The sequence below is a fragment of the Alosa sapidissima genome, chromosome 8, assembly GCF_018492685.1.
Source record: "Alosa sapidissima isolate fAloSap1 chromosome 8, fAloSap1.pri, whole genome shotgun sequence".
NCBI lineage: Eukaryota > Metazoa > Chordata > Actinopteri > Clupeiformes > Clupeidae > Alosa > Alosa sapidissima.
Genome location: NC_055964.1, coordinates 30,556,409 through 30,574,552, shown reverse-complemented (window position 1 = coordinate 30,574,552; position 18,144 = coordinate 30,556,409). Strand labels below are relative to the sequence as shown.

At 43.3% G+C, this 18,144-nt stretch overlaps 3 protein-coding genes and 1 long non-coding RNA gene across 5 annotated transcripts in view; 2 read left to right on the top strand and 2 right to left on the bottom strand.

Annotated features, from left to right (window-relative positions):
* The window catches only part of pxnb (paxillin b), a 35,639-nt gene extending 22,378 nt beyond the window's left edge, over positions 1-13,261 (bottom strand). The window contains exon 1 of the mRNA XM_042101512.1: positions 12,975-13,261. Coding sequence (XP_041957446.1) covers positions 12,975-12,987 — 13 coding nt within the window. The 5' untranslated portion in view covers positions 12,988-13,261. The remainder of the gene's footprint in view (positions 1-12,974) is intronic.
* The window catches only part of LOC121714945 (tripartite motif-containing protein 16-like), a 1,397,702-nt gene that overhangs the window by 36,789 nt on the left and 1,342,769 nt on the right, over positions 1-18,144 (bottom strand). The gene's annotated exons all lie outside the window — the stretch shown is intronic.
* The window catches only part of LOC121714956 (tripartite motif-containing protein 16-like), a 964,796-nt gene that overhangs the window by 523,906 nt on the left and 422,746 nt on the right, over positions 1-18,144 (top strand). The window lies entirely within an intron of this gene.
* On the top strand, positions 15,345-16,356 carry LOC121714993. The gene is made up of 2 exons (XR_006033494.1): positions 15,345-15,494; positions 16,242-16,356. It is a non-coding gene; the product is annotated as an uncharacterized LOC121714993 (long non-coding RNA).

Here is an 18,144-nt window from a genome sequence, read left to right as displayed (position 1 = left end):
AGTGTTTGTGTGAGCTGGTGGGAGGGTGGGGTAGGGGGGTATGTGGTGTGGGCCTGTTTACAGGGCTGTAATAGAGTGGTTAGCATGACTAAGAATGCAAACAGGAGGGAGAAGCCAATCTTAAACCCAATCCCCTGAAAGCAGAGAACAGCCAAAGAGCAGAGTCTACAACACACACACACACACACACACACACACACACACACACACACACACACACACACACACGGCAAGTTAACTCATGTAAGTTTATGAGGAGCAAACAGCTACATGACTGAACTATGCATTTACTTGGCTGAACCAATAATGTCTCCAATTATAACCAACACGACTGCATACACAAAACTCTTGCTTGTTTTATATACCATTATCAATAGCTTCTTTATTTTATCACAAATGATAGCCACTGTGCTACTGTCACCATTATCATCAGTAGCCGATAGTTTATAAACAAACACACTGAGAAACTCATGGGCATGTAGACTGGCATCTTGTGTGTGAAAATAGACGTGTGCCACCCTCTGGTTCAGCTTTGTCCAGCACCCTCCTCTCACCCACTCCACCCATGATGAAAAAAAGAGAGCTGAGAATTCCTGGCATTCCAGAGGAAGAAAGGAATGGGAAACGAAGGAGGAGAGCAGCGAACAAGCCGGAGAGGTACCAGCAGGACCGCGTGTGTGTGTGTGTGTGTGCATGTACAGGTGTTCGCAGGACTGTGTGTGTATGTGTGTGTGTATGTGTGTGTGTGTGTGTGTGGGTGTATGTGTGCATGTACAGGTTTTCGCAGGACCGTGTGTGTATGTGTGTTTGTACAGGTGTTCATAGGGTTGTGTGTGTGTGTGTGTGTTTGTATGTGTGTGTGTGTGTGTGTGTGTGGTGTGTGTACAGGTGTCAGCAGAGTAACATTTGTGTGTGTGTGGAGAGAGAGAGACAGAGAGAGAGAGAGAGAGAGACAGAGAGAGAGAGAGAGAGAGAGAGACAAAGAGAGAGAGACAAAGAGAGAGAGAGAGACAGAGAGAGAGAGGAGAGAGAGAGACAAAGAGAGAGAGAGAGACAGAGAGAGAGTAGCAGAGAGAGACAGAGAGAGAGACAGAGAGAGAGAGAGAGAGAGAGAGACAAAGAGAGAGAGAGAGACAGAGAGAGAGAGAGAGAGAGAGAGACAAAGAGAGAGAGAGAGACAGAGAGAGAGAGAGAGTAGCAGAGAGGTGTGAGCAGGTCCACGGTGGGGAGCAGAAAGGGGATGACATATGCATGCTATATGACATATGAAGTGATGTGATATACAGTATGATAAATGATATATGATATATGAAGTGATGTGATGCATGATATACTGTATGACGTGTGTGACACATTTATTTCCTGTTCACCTGTATTATGGCATGGATACAGTTTTGAGAAAAGGGTGGAAGTTTTCAAAAAATGTGTTTTAGCAATTGTGAAAAACTGTATACCGGAAAAGGCATTTCAGTAATGTAAATGAGAAGAACATTGCATTCTACAGCCTACAGTGCACTCTGAATGCCCGACGGATACTGTAGTTTCTGTCCATTATTGATATAAACCTGCACTGTTCAGCAGCCTGCTTGCACTCGGAACTAGCTTATGGTTGTATGACATCATTTGAAAGAAGCGTGATCAATTTTAAGTAGTTGTGTTTAACGTATGACATCTGTGCTCTATTTGTGTTTAGCTTTTGCCACTTGTGGTTACCGTTATGCATCACAAGTGCATCACAATGCAACACATGTTGTATTGCATGAGAATGTGTTTAGCAAGTTTTGCAAAAAGAGATCTGCAAAATTGTGTTTTATTTGTGAAAACTGTTTAAGGTTTTGCCAAAACAAATGTGTTCAGGCAACTGAGAATTTTGGTTCTGATAATGGAGTTTAGTGTTTTAGCAGTTGTGTAATGTAATGTACTGTAAACTGTAATGAACGGATAAATGAATAAATGAATGAATGAATGAATGAATGATACTTAAACCACTTGTTCATGCTATTGGCAATACTTATACCATGTGCAAGTGCGAAAGAAGAAGCCTTTCATTCCATAAACAAGCCACCACCGATATTTGATTTGAATTTGGAATGGTGGTTCTTATTACACAGCACAATAGAGATATACAATGCACACACACACACACAGACACACACACAACCACACACACACACACAGACACACACACACACACAGACACACACAGACACACACAGACACACACAGAGACACACCCATTCCCACCCACCCACACACATACACCGTTATAGCAGTAAGAGGTCAGTGAGGTCTAGCAGGGAGCGGGCTGTTTATGAGTACGGCGCTGGGGACAGAGTGGGCCCTAGCCCCTCCAGAGAAACCCTACCCCACCGCACCAACCGGACCGGGGTATTTATATCAGCCACAGGCAGATGGAGTGAGAGAGAGAGAGAGAGAGAAAGAGAGAGTGTGAGAGGGGGGTTAGGGAGAGAGAGAGAGAGAGAGAGACAGAGAAAGAGAAAGAGAGAGGCAGGGAGCTAGGGAGAGAGAGAGTGAGAGAAGGAGGGAGGAGAGAAAGAGAGATGGAGGGAAGGAGAGAGCTGGAAGAGAGAAAGATAGGGGGTGGTAGATAGAGAGAATGATAGGGAGATTCCAGACAAAGAGAGGAGGAGGATAAAGGGATAGAGTAAGAGACAGAAAGAGGAGGGACAGACATACATAGAGTGTGAGTTGGACAGCTTATTTTGCCGACAGTGCATGCACACTGTGGCCAGAGCGAAGTCAGAAGCATAAAGTGGCCAGGGTCAGGTCAAAGTTAATTAATAAAAGATAAATATGTAGATACAGTACATCAGCATTCAACACTGGTTACATGTAATATTGAACTTCACCAGAAAAGTCTCGCCCATTTCAGATTCCCTGTTTTGAATTTGCTTCCTGCTAACTATATCGCCACCGAACTCGGGCCCATGAAGTCAGAGAAAGAGAGTGATGATATGACACAGTGAGGAAAGAAGAAGTAGATGGAAGAAGGGATGAGAGAGAGAAAGAGAGTGTGAGAGAGAGAGATAGAGAGAGAAGGGAAGGGAAAACAAGTTTCAACACTCACATGCAACCAATAGGAGACGAGAGATACAACCTCAGTTAGGGGACGAGAGAGCGAGAGAGATAACCTCAGGAGACAAGAGAGATATAACCTCAGTTTGGGGACGAAAGAGAGAGAGAGATGACCTCAGTTAGGATACAAGAGAGATATAACCTCAGTTAGGAGACGAGAGAGATATAACCTCAGTTAGGAGACGAGAGAGATATAACCTCAGTTTGGGGACGAAAGAGACAGATACAACCTCAGTTAGGAGACGAGAGATAGAGATATAGAGATATAGATAGATAGATAGATAGATAGATAGATAGATAGATAGATAGATACTTTATTGATCCCCAGAGGAAATTCAAGATATAACCTCAGTTAGGAGACGAGAAAGACAGATACAACCTCAGTAAATGAGAGAGAGAGATATATAACATCAGTTAGGAGACGAGAGATATAACATCAGTTAGTAGATGAGAGAGATATATAACATCAGTTAGGAGACGAGAGATATAACATCAGTTAGTAGATGAGAGAGAGATATAACATCAGTTAGGAGACGAGAGAGATAACATCAGTTAGGAGACGAGAGAGATATATAACCTCAGTTAGGAGACGAGAAAGACAGATACAACCTCAGTAAATGAGAGAGAGATATATATAACATCAGTTAGGAGACGAGAGATATAACATCAGTTAGTAGATGAGAGAGATATATAACATCAGTTAGGAGACGAGAGATATAACATCAGTTAGTAGATGAGAGAGAGATATAACATCAGTTAGGAGACGAGAGAGATATATAACATCAGTTAGGAGATGAGATATATAACATCAGTTAGGAGACGAGAGATATAACCTCAGTTAGGAGACGAGAGAGAGATACACGCAGGTGCTCTCAGCTCAGACACACCCGTGGAGGGAGGAGAAAGGGAAGAGAAGGAAGGAAGAAGCTAGTGATGAGAGGTGTGGAGAAAGGGAAGAGAAGGAAGGAAGAAGCTAGTGATGAGAGGTGTGGAGAAAGGGAGGAATAGAGAGAGATAGCAAGAGAGGGAGGGGGGTAAAGGGGGAGGGTAAGCCCAGCAATGGGTTTCCAGTCAGACAGCAGTGAAGAGAGAGATCATAGGCTGTGTGTGTGTGTGAGTGTGTGTGTGTGTGTGTGTGTGTGTGTGTGTGTGTGTGTGTGTGTGTGTGTGTGTGTGAATGTGTGTCTAAATATACCTCCTGCTGTCGGATCCCCCCGTTAGAAAGATGACACTTCCCTACAGAGAGAGCAACACCCAAAATAAAAGCACTTCCCCAAAGACACGCACGGCAGGCAGTCAAGGAAGACATTATGGTCTACTGTAACACACATGTAAGCACACACACATACACACACACACGCACGCTTACACGCACACACACACACACACATTTCTACACATGCACGTGCACTTACACACACATACAAAGATTCCTTTGCATACTGGAGGAGATATATTGGCTTACATTTACTGTGCTAAAGCTTTTTGAAAGTCACTTGCAACCGAATACTTTTGTCATTCATTACATGATTTGTGTGTGTGTGTGTGTGTGTGTGTTATAGATAATCAGATATCAGAGCAGAAGATGTAATATCCCTGCGTGAGTGAGTATGTGCATAAGTGTGGGTGTGTTGTTTATATGTATTTGTGTATGTGGTATGTGTGAGATGTGTGTGTGTGCATGCACGCATGTGCGAGATGTAGGCTATGTGTTAATAGGTGGAAAAAGGAGACCAGAGGCAGATGCTCAAAGATGGACTTAGATGGACAAACACTGAGATGCAAACCTTTCAGGCTTAGCCCATCTTTGTGTTCCTAGTTGTGTGTGTGTGTGTGTGTGTGTGTGTGTGTGTGTGTGTAAGAGAAAGAGAAATGTCATGAGGGTGGAATGTGTTGTAATTCGGATCTTAACAACGTTACTCAAGCATCATTCAGGAACACAATCAACAGCAGTTCTCAGCCTAGCCTGAGGGAGAACACACCAAGGGAGGTATACAGAGAAGGCGGGGGGAGCAATAAACTGGAACAAAGCAATAAAACCCTCAGCCACCCCATCTGAACCAGGGGATAATGAAATCCGAGCATGAATGCTAATTCTAACCTAATTAGCCTGTGACAGGGGAGAGCTATGTAGGACTGCAGGACTTTTTACTGCATTCCACAGCTACAAGGATGTGCTTTATGGTATTTGTATTTAAGAATGAATGCTAAACACTAACATGATTAGCCTGTTCTTTACTGAGACAGGCAGCATGCCACAGGCCTAGTTACCGTCATGGACGTGGTTTATAGCATTCATCAGAGCTTGAATGCTAGTAAAACTAGCTGCTGCTGTGAGGGATCGGAATAGGCTTGAGACATTCATCAGCCTAAGTATGCTAGCAAAACTAGATGGTGCTATTGTAACCTGCATGGTTCAGCCCTTTACATGACTCAAACCTGCAAACAGAAGCACCTTAGACCGGGAGTCAAGCGTGCTGACAATTGAGCTTAAAGCCCTGACTGATAGCTTTCATGCACTGCTCTTGAGGCGTTGGGGAGTGAGGTTTACGAGCATTCCACACGCACAGCTAGCTGGCATCCGTTATGCTGAGCGATCGGAATAGGCTTGAGATATCCATCAGCCTCCAGGTAACACCAGTTCTCTGGCGTTCACACTGACGAACCAGGAAAGTTTCTCTCATGTTCATTAATGCGATTTCTAAAATTCAGTGGATTCTGATTAGCTGTCAGGTTTCCATTGTTCTGAAAATCACTCTGAATGTGACCCCCCAAGGCCATCGTTCCTCAAATCGTTATCATTTTAGTATGCAGTGTGGATGCTGTTATTATAATTACTGTAACTATAGCATTATCGTTAAAACTATAGTTTTTACTGCTGTCTTTGTAGTTATGGTTGCCGGTGTGGACAAGCCCAAACGTAACAGTATTAGCTTTTGGGCTAACATGGGAGGTTGAGATAAGCAGGACGTTTGACCCGGCTCTAGGTACCAACAGGACATGCTTTTAGCTGCCTGCTTTGCCTGCTTCCTGTCTTTCATTAACATCCCCCCCAAGCCTCCGTATGCACCAGAAACAGAGAAATCACTGACCGACACACGCACACAAAGACACTGAGGACCGTTTCCTAAGGATGTGGGATAGGCCCAAGACCCAGAGAGATGAGGTCAGAGTTGCTTTTTCTCCAACCATGAGGGTGTAGATTTGGGAGTGCACAATTCTCTCTCTCTCTCTCTGTTTATCTCGCTCTCGTTGGAGGGTGGACCACATTTCTACTGGGGAAACTACCCCCCCCCCCCAGTTTGGCATCTGAGTGTGTGTGAGTGTGTGTGTATTGTGTAGGGGTGGAACACACACATCACTCTTATCCGCAATATCTAAATCTCACCACACTCTTTTGCACAGAGTTAGATATGTGTTTGTGTGTGCGTGTTTGTTTGTGTGAGAGTGTATGTGAGTGAGAAAGTATTTGTGAGGCCTTTTTTTATCACCGTTCCTTTGTTTGGGGTGTGTGTGTGTGTATGCGGGTGAGAGAAACAGAGAGAGCGTGTGTGTGATGGTATTTGTGAAGTGTGTAACAGAATTCCATGGGGGGATATCACACTCACCCACAACAACTCCCACCTCTCCACTCTTCCTTTCCAAACAGCTTGTTTGCCTGTGTGTGTGTGTGTGTGTGATGTGTGTGTGTGAGTGACAGCTAACTCAACAGAGGATCCCCAGCATTGCTTATTCTGGCATGGTTTGTTGCTGTGCTATTTTCCATATCATGACTCCAGTGTTTACTGTGTCAGTGCCCACGGGTGTGTATCTGGTTTAAAGCACATGCTGTGTCCTGTTGAAATCACCAACCCTGCATTCTGTGTCCTGTTGAAATCAACAACCCTGTTACATGTGCATTCACTAGCGAATAACTTAATTAAATTTAGTGGGTTGTCCAGTCCACATTGGTAGTGGTTTTGTGAAACGTAATCAGTCATGGGTGTGTTTTGGGCGTAACATCATTTAAACCAATGAGAATGGCATCTGTCATGCCCTTTAGCAGCAAGCAGCACAACTTCAAACAGCGCATCAGTATTTTGATAGTCAGCGGCACATTTGAAGGAATCTGCTTGCATGCGAGACCGTGTGGAACAGGTATTCCACTAAACCATGCTTTACCTAGCAGAGTATAGCATATACACGCATCTGCACTCGTCTATTATTTGAACTCATTGGCAAAGTGAAACTAACTTCATTGTGGTGTGACAGAACGGTTATACATACACAGTTAATTACTTTCACTATTGTCTGACAATGGGTTACCATCGGAAACAACGCCTTGAAAAAGCAACACTTACCCCCAGTAATGTTCCAATGACTGAATAAAAACCGAAGGACATTTTTCCTGCAGAGGAGTTGCTGCTTACTTCTCGTGACAGTGCGTCTTCAGCTGTGCTCCATATGTGCCTCTCACCTAATCCGTCATTACCAATTTGCAAATGATGGTGAATAACTACTCATTGTGAGATGTACTTCCTAATATCTTTATTATAATTATGTTTAACATTGTAATTGTGTAATTTGTAATGTTTTGCATGGATGTGCGCTGGTGCGCGTTCCTGTGGATGAGAGAAGCAGGGTGTGGTGTGCACCCGCCCATATCACTGTTGACAATGCGCTCTTAAAGTAACATATAAACAACTCGCCATGGATTTCTGACCAGGTTTCTCTTGGTCAGTGGCGTAATGCGTTTTAGAGATTTTTAGATAATGTGCTAGACACCTCCTTAGGTTGTTAATTGCCACACCCCTTGGCACATTGCTCAATAAAAGAGACAGGCATGGTGAAAAACTTGAGTATACGATAGGAATAAGCTTTGTGTCGTGATGATTATACGCTTTGCGCTATGCTTTAGACTATCATCGTAGGGCCCATAGAGTTATTTGAGCCTTGCTGTATACTTGTGTATGGGACCGGCTGATGATAAAAGGTGCTGATTCTGAATCAGGGTCGTCTACTATCTTTACTCAGTGTGAAATCCTCAAGTCTGCCACTTCCCTCACATCACAGGGTAAACAAGCCTGTGTGTGTATGTGTGTGTACGTGTGTGTGTACATGTGTGTGTGTGTGTGTGCGCCTACATCTGCTGACCGCCTTCAGATGATGGAGGAGTCGTGGGTGGTGATCATGATTAGCGTGTACGTGTGCAGTGTGTGTGTGTGTGTGTGTGTGTGTGTGTGTGTGTGTGTGTGTGTGCATGTACGCTCATAGCACTGATGGTTGCCATATGTGCCTTCCCTCCGCCCTGCAAAAACACATGTTTACGTTTGTGTTCATGTGTGTGTGAAATGGACAGGCTGATGTTTGTGAATAGCACGCAAGATTGGAACATGAGCGACGGGACTGGAAACAGAAGAAGAGAAAGAAAACAAGCTTTATCATCTGCAATTCGCTCTTTGTACACATGGCTATCAAAGCCAGCACACACTCCATCCAACTGAGGACCAGGTGGCTCATAAGAATAAAGATGTAGAAATTCCCCTACGTGGCTTCTGGCAGAGGGTTGAGAGAAAAAGACGACCCTTCTTGTCGTCTGGGACCCCCCCCACCCGTCCCTCGACCCTGCGCAGTGACCGCATGCATTCCTCTGCCGTCTCGTGTCCCGGGAACAGCACTGAGGACCAGGGCGGGAGAGCTCCAGGTTTGGGAACAATCAGCCCTTTCTCCAGTGCCGAGCTCCGAGCGCCGCTGCCCACAGAGAGGGGACGCGGTTCTGGCCTCCACACACACAAACACACACACACAAACACACACACACACACACACACACACGAGACACACAAACACACACGAAACACACAAACACACACACATGACACACACACATATACACATACACATACACAGACACACACACACACATACACACGAGACACACAAACACACGCACATACATGACACACCTACACACACACACAAATACATACAAACAGACAGACACAGACACAGACACAGACACACACACACACAAACACACACACACGAAACACACAAACACACACACATATACAAACACATACACATACACACACGAGACACACAAACACACACACACACACAAACACACACACATGGCACACACACATACATGACACACACACACACACACACACACACACACACACACACACACACACAAGGCTGTCAGTGCATATCTCTCTATCGCCGCTACTTCACACTAATTAGGCTACTTAACATCGGCTTCCAGACCAGACGCACCCTCGCCAACACCACGCCAACACGCTCCCCCACACACTCAGGGGCCGCTTACAAAAGGCCTTTGTGAGGGACACATGGAGTATGCGTCTCCCTCCCTCAACCCTCCAGTCTCATACACTCAAATTCAATTTCTCAGCCCCGCAGAGCCGTCAGCAGATGTGCCTGTGATCTGGTCTGGCATGAACCAGGTCCCTGGGACAGATTCAACTGTGATCTGGTCTGGCATGAACCAGGTCCCTGGGACAGATTCAACTGTGATCTGGTCTGGCATGAACCAGGGGGGTATTCTAAGTATGTGGTTTAGTGACAAACCTGGGTAAGTTAACTCAGAGTAGCCTAAGGGGTAAACCTCCTAATAGAAGAGCTATATGGCCTCATTCTCCTAACAAAACAATGCCATAGGGCTCTTGTTGTAGGAGGTTTACCACTTACCCTGAGTAAACTTACCCAGGTTTGTCACTAAACCACGTCCTTGGAATACCCCCCTGGTCCCTCAGACAGATTCACCTGTGATCTGGTCTGGCATGAACCAGGTCCCTGAGACATCACCAGCCTCATGATAACCAAGATGGATCACAAGATGGATTCGGGCACCTAGGAAAGCACTATATAAATGTAATGTAATGTGTTGTTGATTTTGTTGTTGTTGCACATGATGGATCTAATCACAGGTACTTAGACTGGATTGGTCAGAACTGGACTGGTTTGGATCGGATTGGAGGATCTCCCATGGGCGATTCACATCCGTGGTGGTGGGACTGAGCTTCCCCACTCCACACCTCTGTAAAGTACCTAGAAAAACACTATATGAATGTAATGTCTTGTTGTCTTTGTTGTTATGGCTGTTGCTATTGTTGTTGTTGTTGTTGTTGAGTGTACAGTACTTCATTGATTTCCAATGGGAAAGCCACTGTCATAAGTTCAGATTGACAGCCAGATCAGAGACAGAACCAGGCCAGAAACAAGCCTGATCTGCTCCGGAGGTGGCTGCAGTGTGGGTCGTATGTGTGTGTGTGTGTGTGTGTGTGTGTGTGTGTGTCTGTGTGTGTGTGTGTGCCGCTGCTGCTGATGCAACCCGACCCAACCAAAAAACACAAGCACATCCTGGGGCCGAGGCCAACACAGGTATTTCTCACCTACAGACACCCCATGGCTCAGGATGGAGCTAAGACATGTAACCTACAAACACACAGAGACACACACAGACACACACACACATACACACACACACGCCACACACACGAACACACACACACACACATACACACACAGACACACACAGACACACAGACACACACAGACACACATACACACACACACACACATCTATAGGGTGAACGCAAGTATTTCTCGCCTGCCCCCTTCCCAGTGCCATTGGGATGCATTGAAGGGCTGCAGCTGTATGTCGTGTCTGAGACTGACCACGCCATCTCGCCCTCACTCCTGCACACACAGGGCCCACAGGCCAGGGAATTCCCATTCACATTCAGACAGAGCTCAAGGAGTGAGTAAGTATGTGTGTGTGTGTGTGTGTCTGTGGATGTGCTTGTGTATGTGTATGTGTGCATGCCTGTGTGTGTGTGTGTGTTTGTGTGCATGCCTGTGTGTGTGTGTGTGTGTGTGTGTGTGTGTGCACAGGACGCAGGACGCGCCCGTGCTCAGTCATGTAGACCATGTGCGTGGGCCTTGAGCAGGGATCAGAGGGGGTCAAAGCAAACCAGAAATAACCAGAATGAAGACAGACTCCAACTCAGAGCACGAGTTAGGGGGAGGGGGGGGGGGGTTAGAGAGAGAGAATGAGAGGGAAAGAGAGAGAGAAAGAGAGAGAGAGAGAGAGAGAAGGAAAGAGAGAGAGGGGGAAGAGAGTGTTAGAGAGGAAGGGAGGTTGAGAGAGGGAAAGAGAGAGAGGGGCTTAGAGAGAGAGAGAGGTGGGGAACTAGAAACATTTAGAAAGAGAGAGAGAGAGAATGAGAGGGAAAGAGAGAGAAAGAGAGAGAGAGAGAGAGAGAGAGAGAGAGAGAGAGAGAGAGAGAGAGAGAGAGAGAGAGAGAGAAAGAAAGAGAGAGAGGGGGGAAGAGAGTGTTAGAGAGGAAGGGAGGTTGAGAGAGGGAAAGAGAGAGAGGGGCTTAGAGAGAGAGAGAGAGAGAGAGAGAGAGAGAGGTGGGGAACTAGAACATTTTAGAAAGAGAGAGAGAGAGAGAGAGAGAGCAGGGCTCCAGTGCAAAGCAGACAACAGATATCCAAGCCTGGGTCTCAAGTGTGGGCCTGTATGATAGCTTGAAATCAAGATATTACAAAATGTCTACACCCTGAAGGCTGTTTCTGCCACTATATATGGGTCACTCAGCTCACGTTCACATGTACAAACGTATGACATAAGATAAGGTAAAACAAAAGAGAATGTTCAAACAGATTTTTGGGAGCTGTGGAAATAGGAGTGTGCGGACATTCTCTGTTGTTGTTACCTTATAGTATACTTTGTCCTCCTCCTGGCCTAATGATAGGTAGGATGTGCACGCAGCCACTCTACCATTTCTTAATTATGACATAGCTATTAGAATAAAGGCTTATATATTTTATTTATTTTTTGTAAAAGAAGAGCACAAAATGACCTTTGGTGTCAGAGAAAGTGAACTTTGAACAATGTTGTTCTCAAACAATAACAAGTATGAAGAATAATTGTTATAACAATGGAAATTCAACACCAACAGGAAGGCTACAAATGCCTAACCAAGTTTCTATCAGGCATCCATCTCAGAGTGGTTTCTGCATTAGGGTTTACAGTAGCCTACTGCAAAGAGGACGTGAGTGAAAAGTATTCTAGGCCACTGCAGCAACAAGTCTAGCATTCACTCACTGGATGGAGTAGTGGGGGTCTGCAGTGAGACAAGAATAGTGTCACAAATTGGAAAGACACTGCTCTCTTCTCGGCAGTATTCCTGGAAATATCTGCAGGATAGAAAAGAGCACTGGGGTCCCGGGTCCCTCACCCCACGCGGCCTCAGCTAATTTGGGTCTGAAAGGGTCAGATACCGAGCTTAAACTGGGAATCACGGCGCGGAAGCACAGACTGTGCCCATTATACCAGTCAGAACTCAATCTCACCCAGACAATAAAAAAAAAAAAAATAGTCATAGCAACCGTAGGGTAAGCGGAGACATAGCCACTGGATGTAGCCTACTTCTGTGTTTTGAAAAGGTTTATAGCTAAAGATATTTTGAGACAATAACCTAGGCTACGTGATCAATCTTATTATGAAAACAATTAGGTCTGCATTCTTTTGGTGAGAGCTATAGCTGACAAAAAATAAAGTTCGAAAACGGTTATAGGCTATTACTTACAATAGAGCAAGCTATGCAATTGCAAACTTATTAAATCTGTTAATGGTAAAACTTGTCTACGTGATGTACATCTTGACTGCTACGTGTCTGCAGAGTTCAGCAGTAGTGTTTTGTCTGTGCTCACACTGTGATTGTCATGCCAACCATTAACTCTGATGCGTCGCAAAGTTGTCAAATGTGACCGCAATGTTTAGGTCGCGATGTTTAGTGTGCCAGCAGGCTAACAAAATAGCTATATCATGTCCGATTTATGGCAAATGGTAAAGGCGTTCTTACCTAAATCGTCCATGCCTTTTCAACGCGTTCCGCACGCTCGTGACAGTTTTCTGCGACTCTCCGAGCTGAAGCCGCTGCTGTTCTGTCGACTCTTGTCTGAAGTTTGTTTGAAGGGCTGCGCAGCGCTCCGCACACCGCCAGGCCACACGGACACACGGAGTGCTGGGCTGGACTGAGGGGCTCCGACTATCTTATCTGGAGTGACCTCTAGCGAAGAAAGATAAAATGTGTTCCTCATAAAGAGGTTGCGTATCCAAAAACATGTAGGCTACGATTTTGTATGATTTCCAGATTATGGCTGTGTACCTTCACCAGAGACGCTTTTGGGAAATTCGTATCCACCCATCGCTAGGGTTAATTTTTAACTGTGAATAGGTTATGTAGCCTGTAGGCCTGGAAAAAAACGGTATGGTTCACAGCAGAATGAACCATTGTGTTTCATATATGTCCAATACATGTATGCAAAATCACACTGTTATGGAAACTTTCAGACTACACATCACACATCCAACTAGGCTATAGGCCTATGGTATTTTTGGGTCATATATGAAAACTGTAAAACGTCTTGTACGAGTTTTACACGACAAGAGTGCAATAGCCTAGTAGCCTATTAATAGAAAATTAAGGAAATGCTATTCTTATACAAATAGGCTAATCTAAAATTCTTGGATTGAATTATATGCCAATCAAATTGAAGTCATATAGGATTGACACTTTGTGTAGCCTAATTTATTTACATGTATTTTTATGCAGCTTTGATATGTTTTTAATAGGGAGGGAAATTAGTGTCAACCTTTATCAGCGAGTGTGAAATAAATGTTTAAGCGGTGCCATCACCTGGCTATATGCTGCTACATTTACCTGTCACAAGTCGTGACTTATGCCCATTAAACTTTTAATTTACAGCAGCCTAATTTCGAGTAGACTAGTCTGTATCACTGGGCTATTAATGCATGATAGGCCTAATAGGTTATATAGCCTACTTTTTAAGAACATGTAAAGATTAGACAGAACTAACTACGCGTAAATTCAAAATAAACTTTTGAAGCCTACCTCAGTAAAGCATAAAGCATTGCAAAGGGGATATGTGCTGAATATACCAGCTGAACTAGTATCAGTTCAAATACCTGTTCAATTCTTCTGGATTAGACTAGCCCGTCTCTATGCAGGACAACAACAATCCGCTTTGTTCGTTGTTTTAGTTGTTTGTTGCTTCTATCCACGTTATCTCCAGTGATGTAGTCCAATCCTTTTAGGCAAGTCCCTGCACTCGGCGGCCATATTGCAACGCTTCATGGGCACTTATCGGGCATCTATACAAAAATGTGATATATGGCAATATATGAACATATATGTCAAATAACAGGGACTTATAATTTTACTTATATATATGCGATTCAAATATTTATGTCAAACATATATTCAAAGCTATATGTCCATACATGCATTAAAAATATTTTAATTTCCCATATAAGATGCTATATATCTTCATATACTAGATCCAATTATTTGTTTTCCAAATATATGGAGAAGTTTAGCCTACTGTATGTGTGAATATGTGACAGACTTATATGTAGTCTCCATATATGGTGGCATACATATCCATACACTAGATTCCACTACTTATTTTCTAAATATATGGAGATCTTTATGTGTGAATATGTGACAGACATATTTGTAGTCTCCATATACACGGGTTTCCCGTTTACCAACAAAACTAGATGCGCGTGCAGCCGTGAGGCAGAAGACGCTTGGTGGCCGTCCACAACGTTATAAACTTAACCTAGTCAGCTGCTGTAAGCTACAATTTTTTTGTATACCCCTGTTGTCTCAATGATAATAACATCTCATTTCAGACTATAATAATTCAAAGTTTGACGTTCATTTGCATTATTAATATAACATCGTATTTTGTCATTTTTGGCTAAGACATGCATTCCGTTATAGGGATATTGAACATATTTAACGTTCTCTAACATTCTCGTGATTTCGAATTGGTGCAGTTTTCAGCACAAAAACTCATTTTATTCTTTTGCTCTTTTGCATTGCTCATTTGGTGTTCTATGGTGCTTTCTGCCTCTTGGTTGCGCACGCATGTTTTCGTGACGTTGCATAGAAATCCATATGGTGGCATACATATCCATACACTAGATTCCATTAGCCTACTTATTTTCCAATTTTCCAAATGGAGAACTTAGTGTGAATATATTTGTTTATGTCTTGGCGTCACAGGTATGGTGTCGACTATGCTGCTCAGCATCTTTTGCCTTATGTGTCAATGTTTTGTGTGGAGCGTTTGGGTTGCACCATGTGCATACAAAAATGTGTAAGGCCAAAGCTACTTTAAATATAACGGATGCTTATCGTATCTTGATATGCGCATGCGCACACAGCAATACCCATCCCCCACCCTTGACTGACTTTTGAACACCAACCACGGTGACTTCAACCGTCACTTTTCTGTCCTGTCATGCATCTGACTTTGTAAGCTGTACAAACTCTGCTGTCATCATATCCAAGGTAAGAAGGCCTTTAGTAAACGGGAATTAGAAAAATATTGTTTTTATAATGTAATGTTAACCAAATCCGTTTGTTAACAGTCTAACCATCATGTTAGAATTATCGTTAATGTTATCAATTAGCTATCATAACGTTAGCGAGCTAATATTGCTAACGTTAGCGATGTTAGCTATCTTAATGTTAACTTTTCCATTAACTAACCACCATTATGTGGAATATCTAGAATGATAGTTAACATCATATCCAACAACAAGCCTGTCTGAGATGTCGTTATGAATGTAAGTTTTAGTTTGAATGAACTATCAGGTGTAAGTAAGTTAGCTAACCTAGCCATAACTTAGGCTACATTTAAAGTGGCTGCTAATAACCATTCAGGCTAACGTGAACGTTAGTAGGCTTAAATGGATCTTTAGTTTGTGAAGGGTAGTGTTAAGTCATCCTTACAACAGAAGACTTTGACAAGATTTGGGGATGATTCTTGAAAGTCTTTTGAGTAAAGCTTTAATGGGGGGGGCATTAGATTAAGACTCCAATCTTTCAAGAATCTTTCCCAAATCTTGTCAAAGTATTCTGATGTATGGATCATTAGGCTACATGTTCTTCATCTCATAACCCTTATTTAAGCTTACTTGTGCCAAGGCGTGTGTTTATTAAAGATGCATGTGAAGGTAGTAGTGCTTCAGTGATGGTCTTTTCATGTTCTGTGTGTTTTACAGCATATTAATCTTCTCTGTTCCCTGTTGGCAGGTGGTGATTTGTGCGGACTGCTGCCCTGAGAACACTGAGTGCATTCTGCCAAATCAATGTGTGCCACTCACTGTTTGTGTGGAAAAAAATAAACTTTAATAAAAGGTTAAACAAATATTTTGTATGTTTTCTTTGGAACATCAACAATGTTAAATTTCTGAAATATACATATATTGTGACATATTTCTATAAATATGACATAGCAGAACATTACATATATTTTGCCTAATATGCCTAATATATTTACCTAATATGAGTGCAAATATATGTCCATAGACATATATTTGCAATATATTGGTATCCCTAGTATGCGTACAAATACATAACTTCATATCATATGAATAACTATCAATATCATAACTATCAATGTCATATATTAACATATATGCAACTGACATATATTTGTAATATATTTGTATATCTGGGAAAATATATGTGACATGTATAAAAACGGCCAATTTTGCTATGTTGAAATATATTTGACATGTATGTGTATATATGTGACTTATATGCGTGAGGCATACAGTGACATATACATAATATATGTGATTTACATATATTGCCATATATCACATTTTTGTATGGGAAATGCGTGTGCGCAAGGCTTCACAACACCAACCTTGCTCCAGTAGCGAGATCACAACACGATTGGCACAAGGTCTTCACCGTTATATATAATACCTTCATGGTCTTCACAACAAACCACATGATTTGTATTCACAACCTAACCCCATGCATACAGAGGCGATTCTAGAGTCTGTGGGGGCCCTAAGCAAAAATTCCTAGGGGGCATTCCATGTTCAATCTTTTTGCCAATTAACATTAGCCTATACCATAACTTCATTGAGTCAATGCCAAACTCTGATGTTGATCCGTCAACACTTTACACCCTCGATTGACGTTTACCATAGTAGCCTAAATATGTACGGATTCTTTTAACTCTTTTGAACACAGATCCTGTTTATAAGGCCATAGCATACATAGCACACATGCACAGGAGCAAGCAAAATGACTCAATCATTCAATCTCTATGGACAAAATTCTCACTTGTCCCACCGGCAAACGCGCTGAGACCAGGTCTCGGGGGGGCCCCCTAGCAGCTCGTGGCTTCAAGCAGTTGCCTGCCTTGCCTGTTGACAAGGTGCGCCTCTGCATGCATATCTACGGAGGGTTTTTTGAGTGCTGTGTCTCATCAGAAAGTCTCTGGTTTCACTTGCACAGACTCACACACACATTGAATGAGCACTTGTATCACTACCTCCTATTTTGTTGCCTCTTTATCATGTCCCCCTCAAGTAGGCCTATATTATGATAACCTACTGCATTGCCAGGATTTCCAACTTTGGGTGCTTGGCTGGAGTGAGATTTTGTGAAGTCATAGCGCGTGGACACGGGCTGAATTTTGTCCCCCGACTCTTGCTAAATCCGTGATTTATGTTAAAAAAAACAACAACAAATGGAATGAAACAATTTCTTCCAAATGTAGTCAATTTATTGATTGCAATAAACAGATGACGACAGCGCTGCAACGTCGCTGCTACGCTAAATAGCGTTATGTGCCCAAACGCCACACATTCCCCAAACTTTCCATATTAGCTTCATTAGCTTAGGCCTACTTGCTAGCAAACTTTGCATCATAATCCTCATTGGGAATGAGGTGGTGGAGAGGGTCTCCAGTTTTAAGTTTTTAGGTGTGACTGTGGATCTGTCGTGGGGGAAAACTATCACCTCTGCCACAGCAAAGGCCCAACAGCGCCTTTTCTTCCTCAGGAAGCTGAGGTGATCAAAACTGCCCCAGAGACTCATGGTCAACTTTTACCACTGTGCAGTGGAGAGTGTGTTCACCTATGGGTTACTGGTGTGGCTTGCCGCCTGCACCAGTGCAGAGAAGGAGGCCCTACAC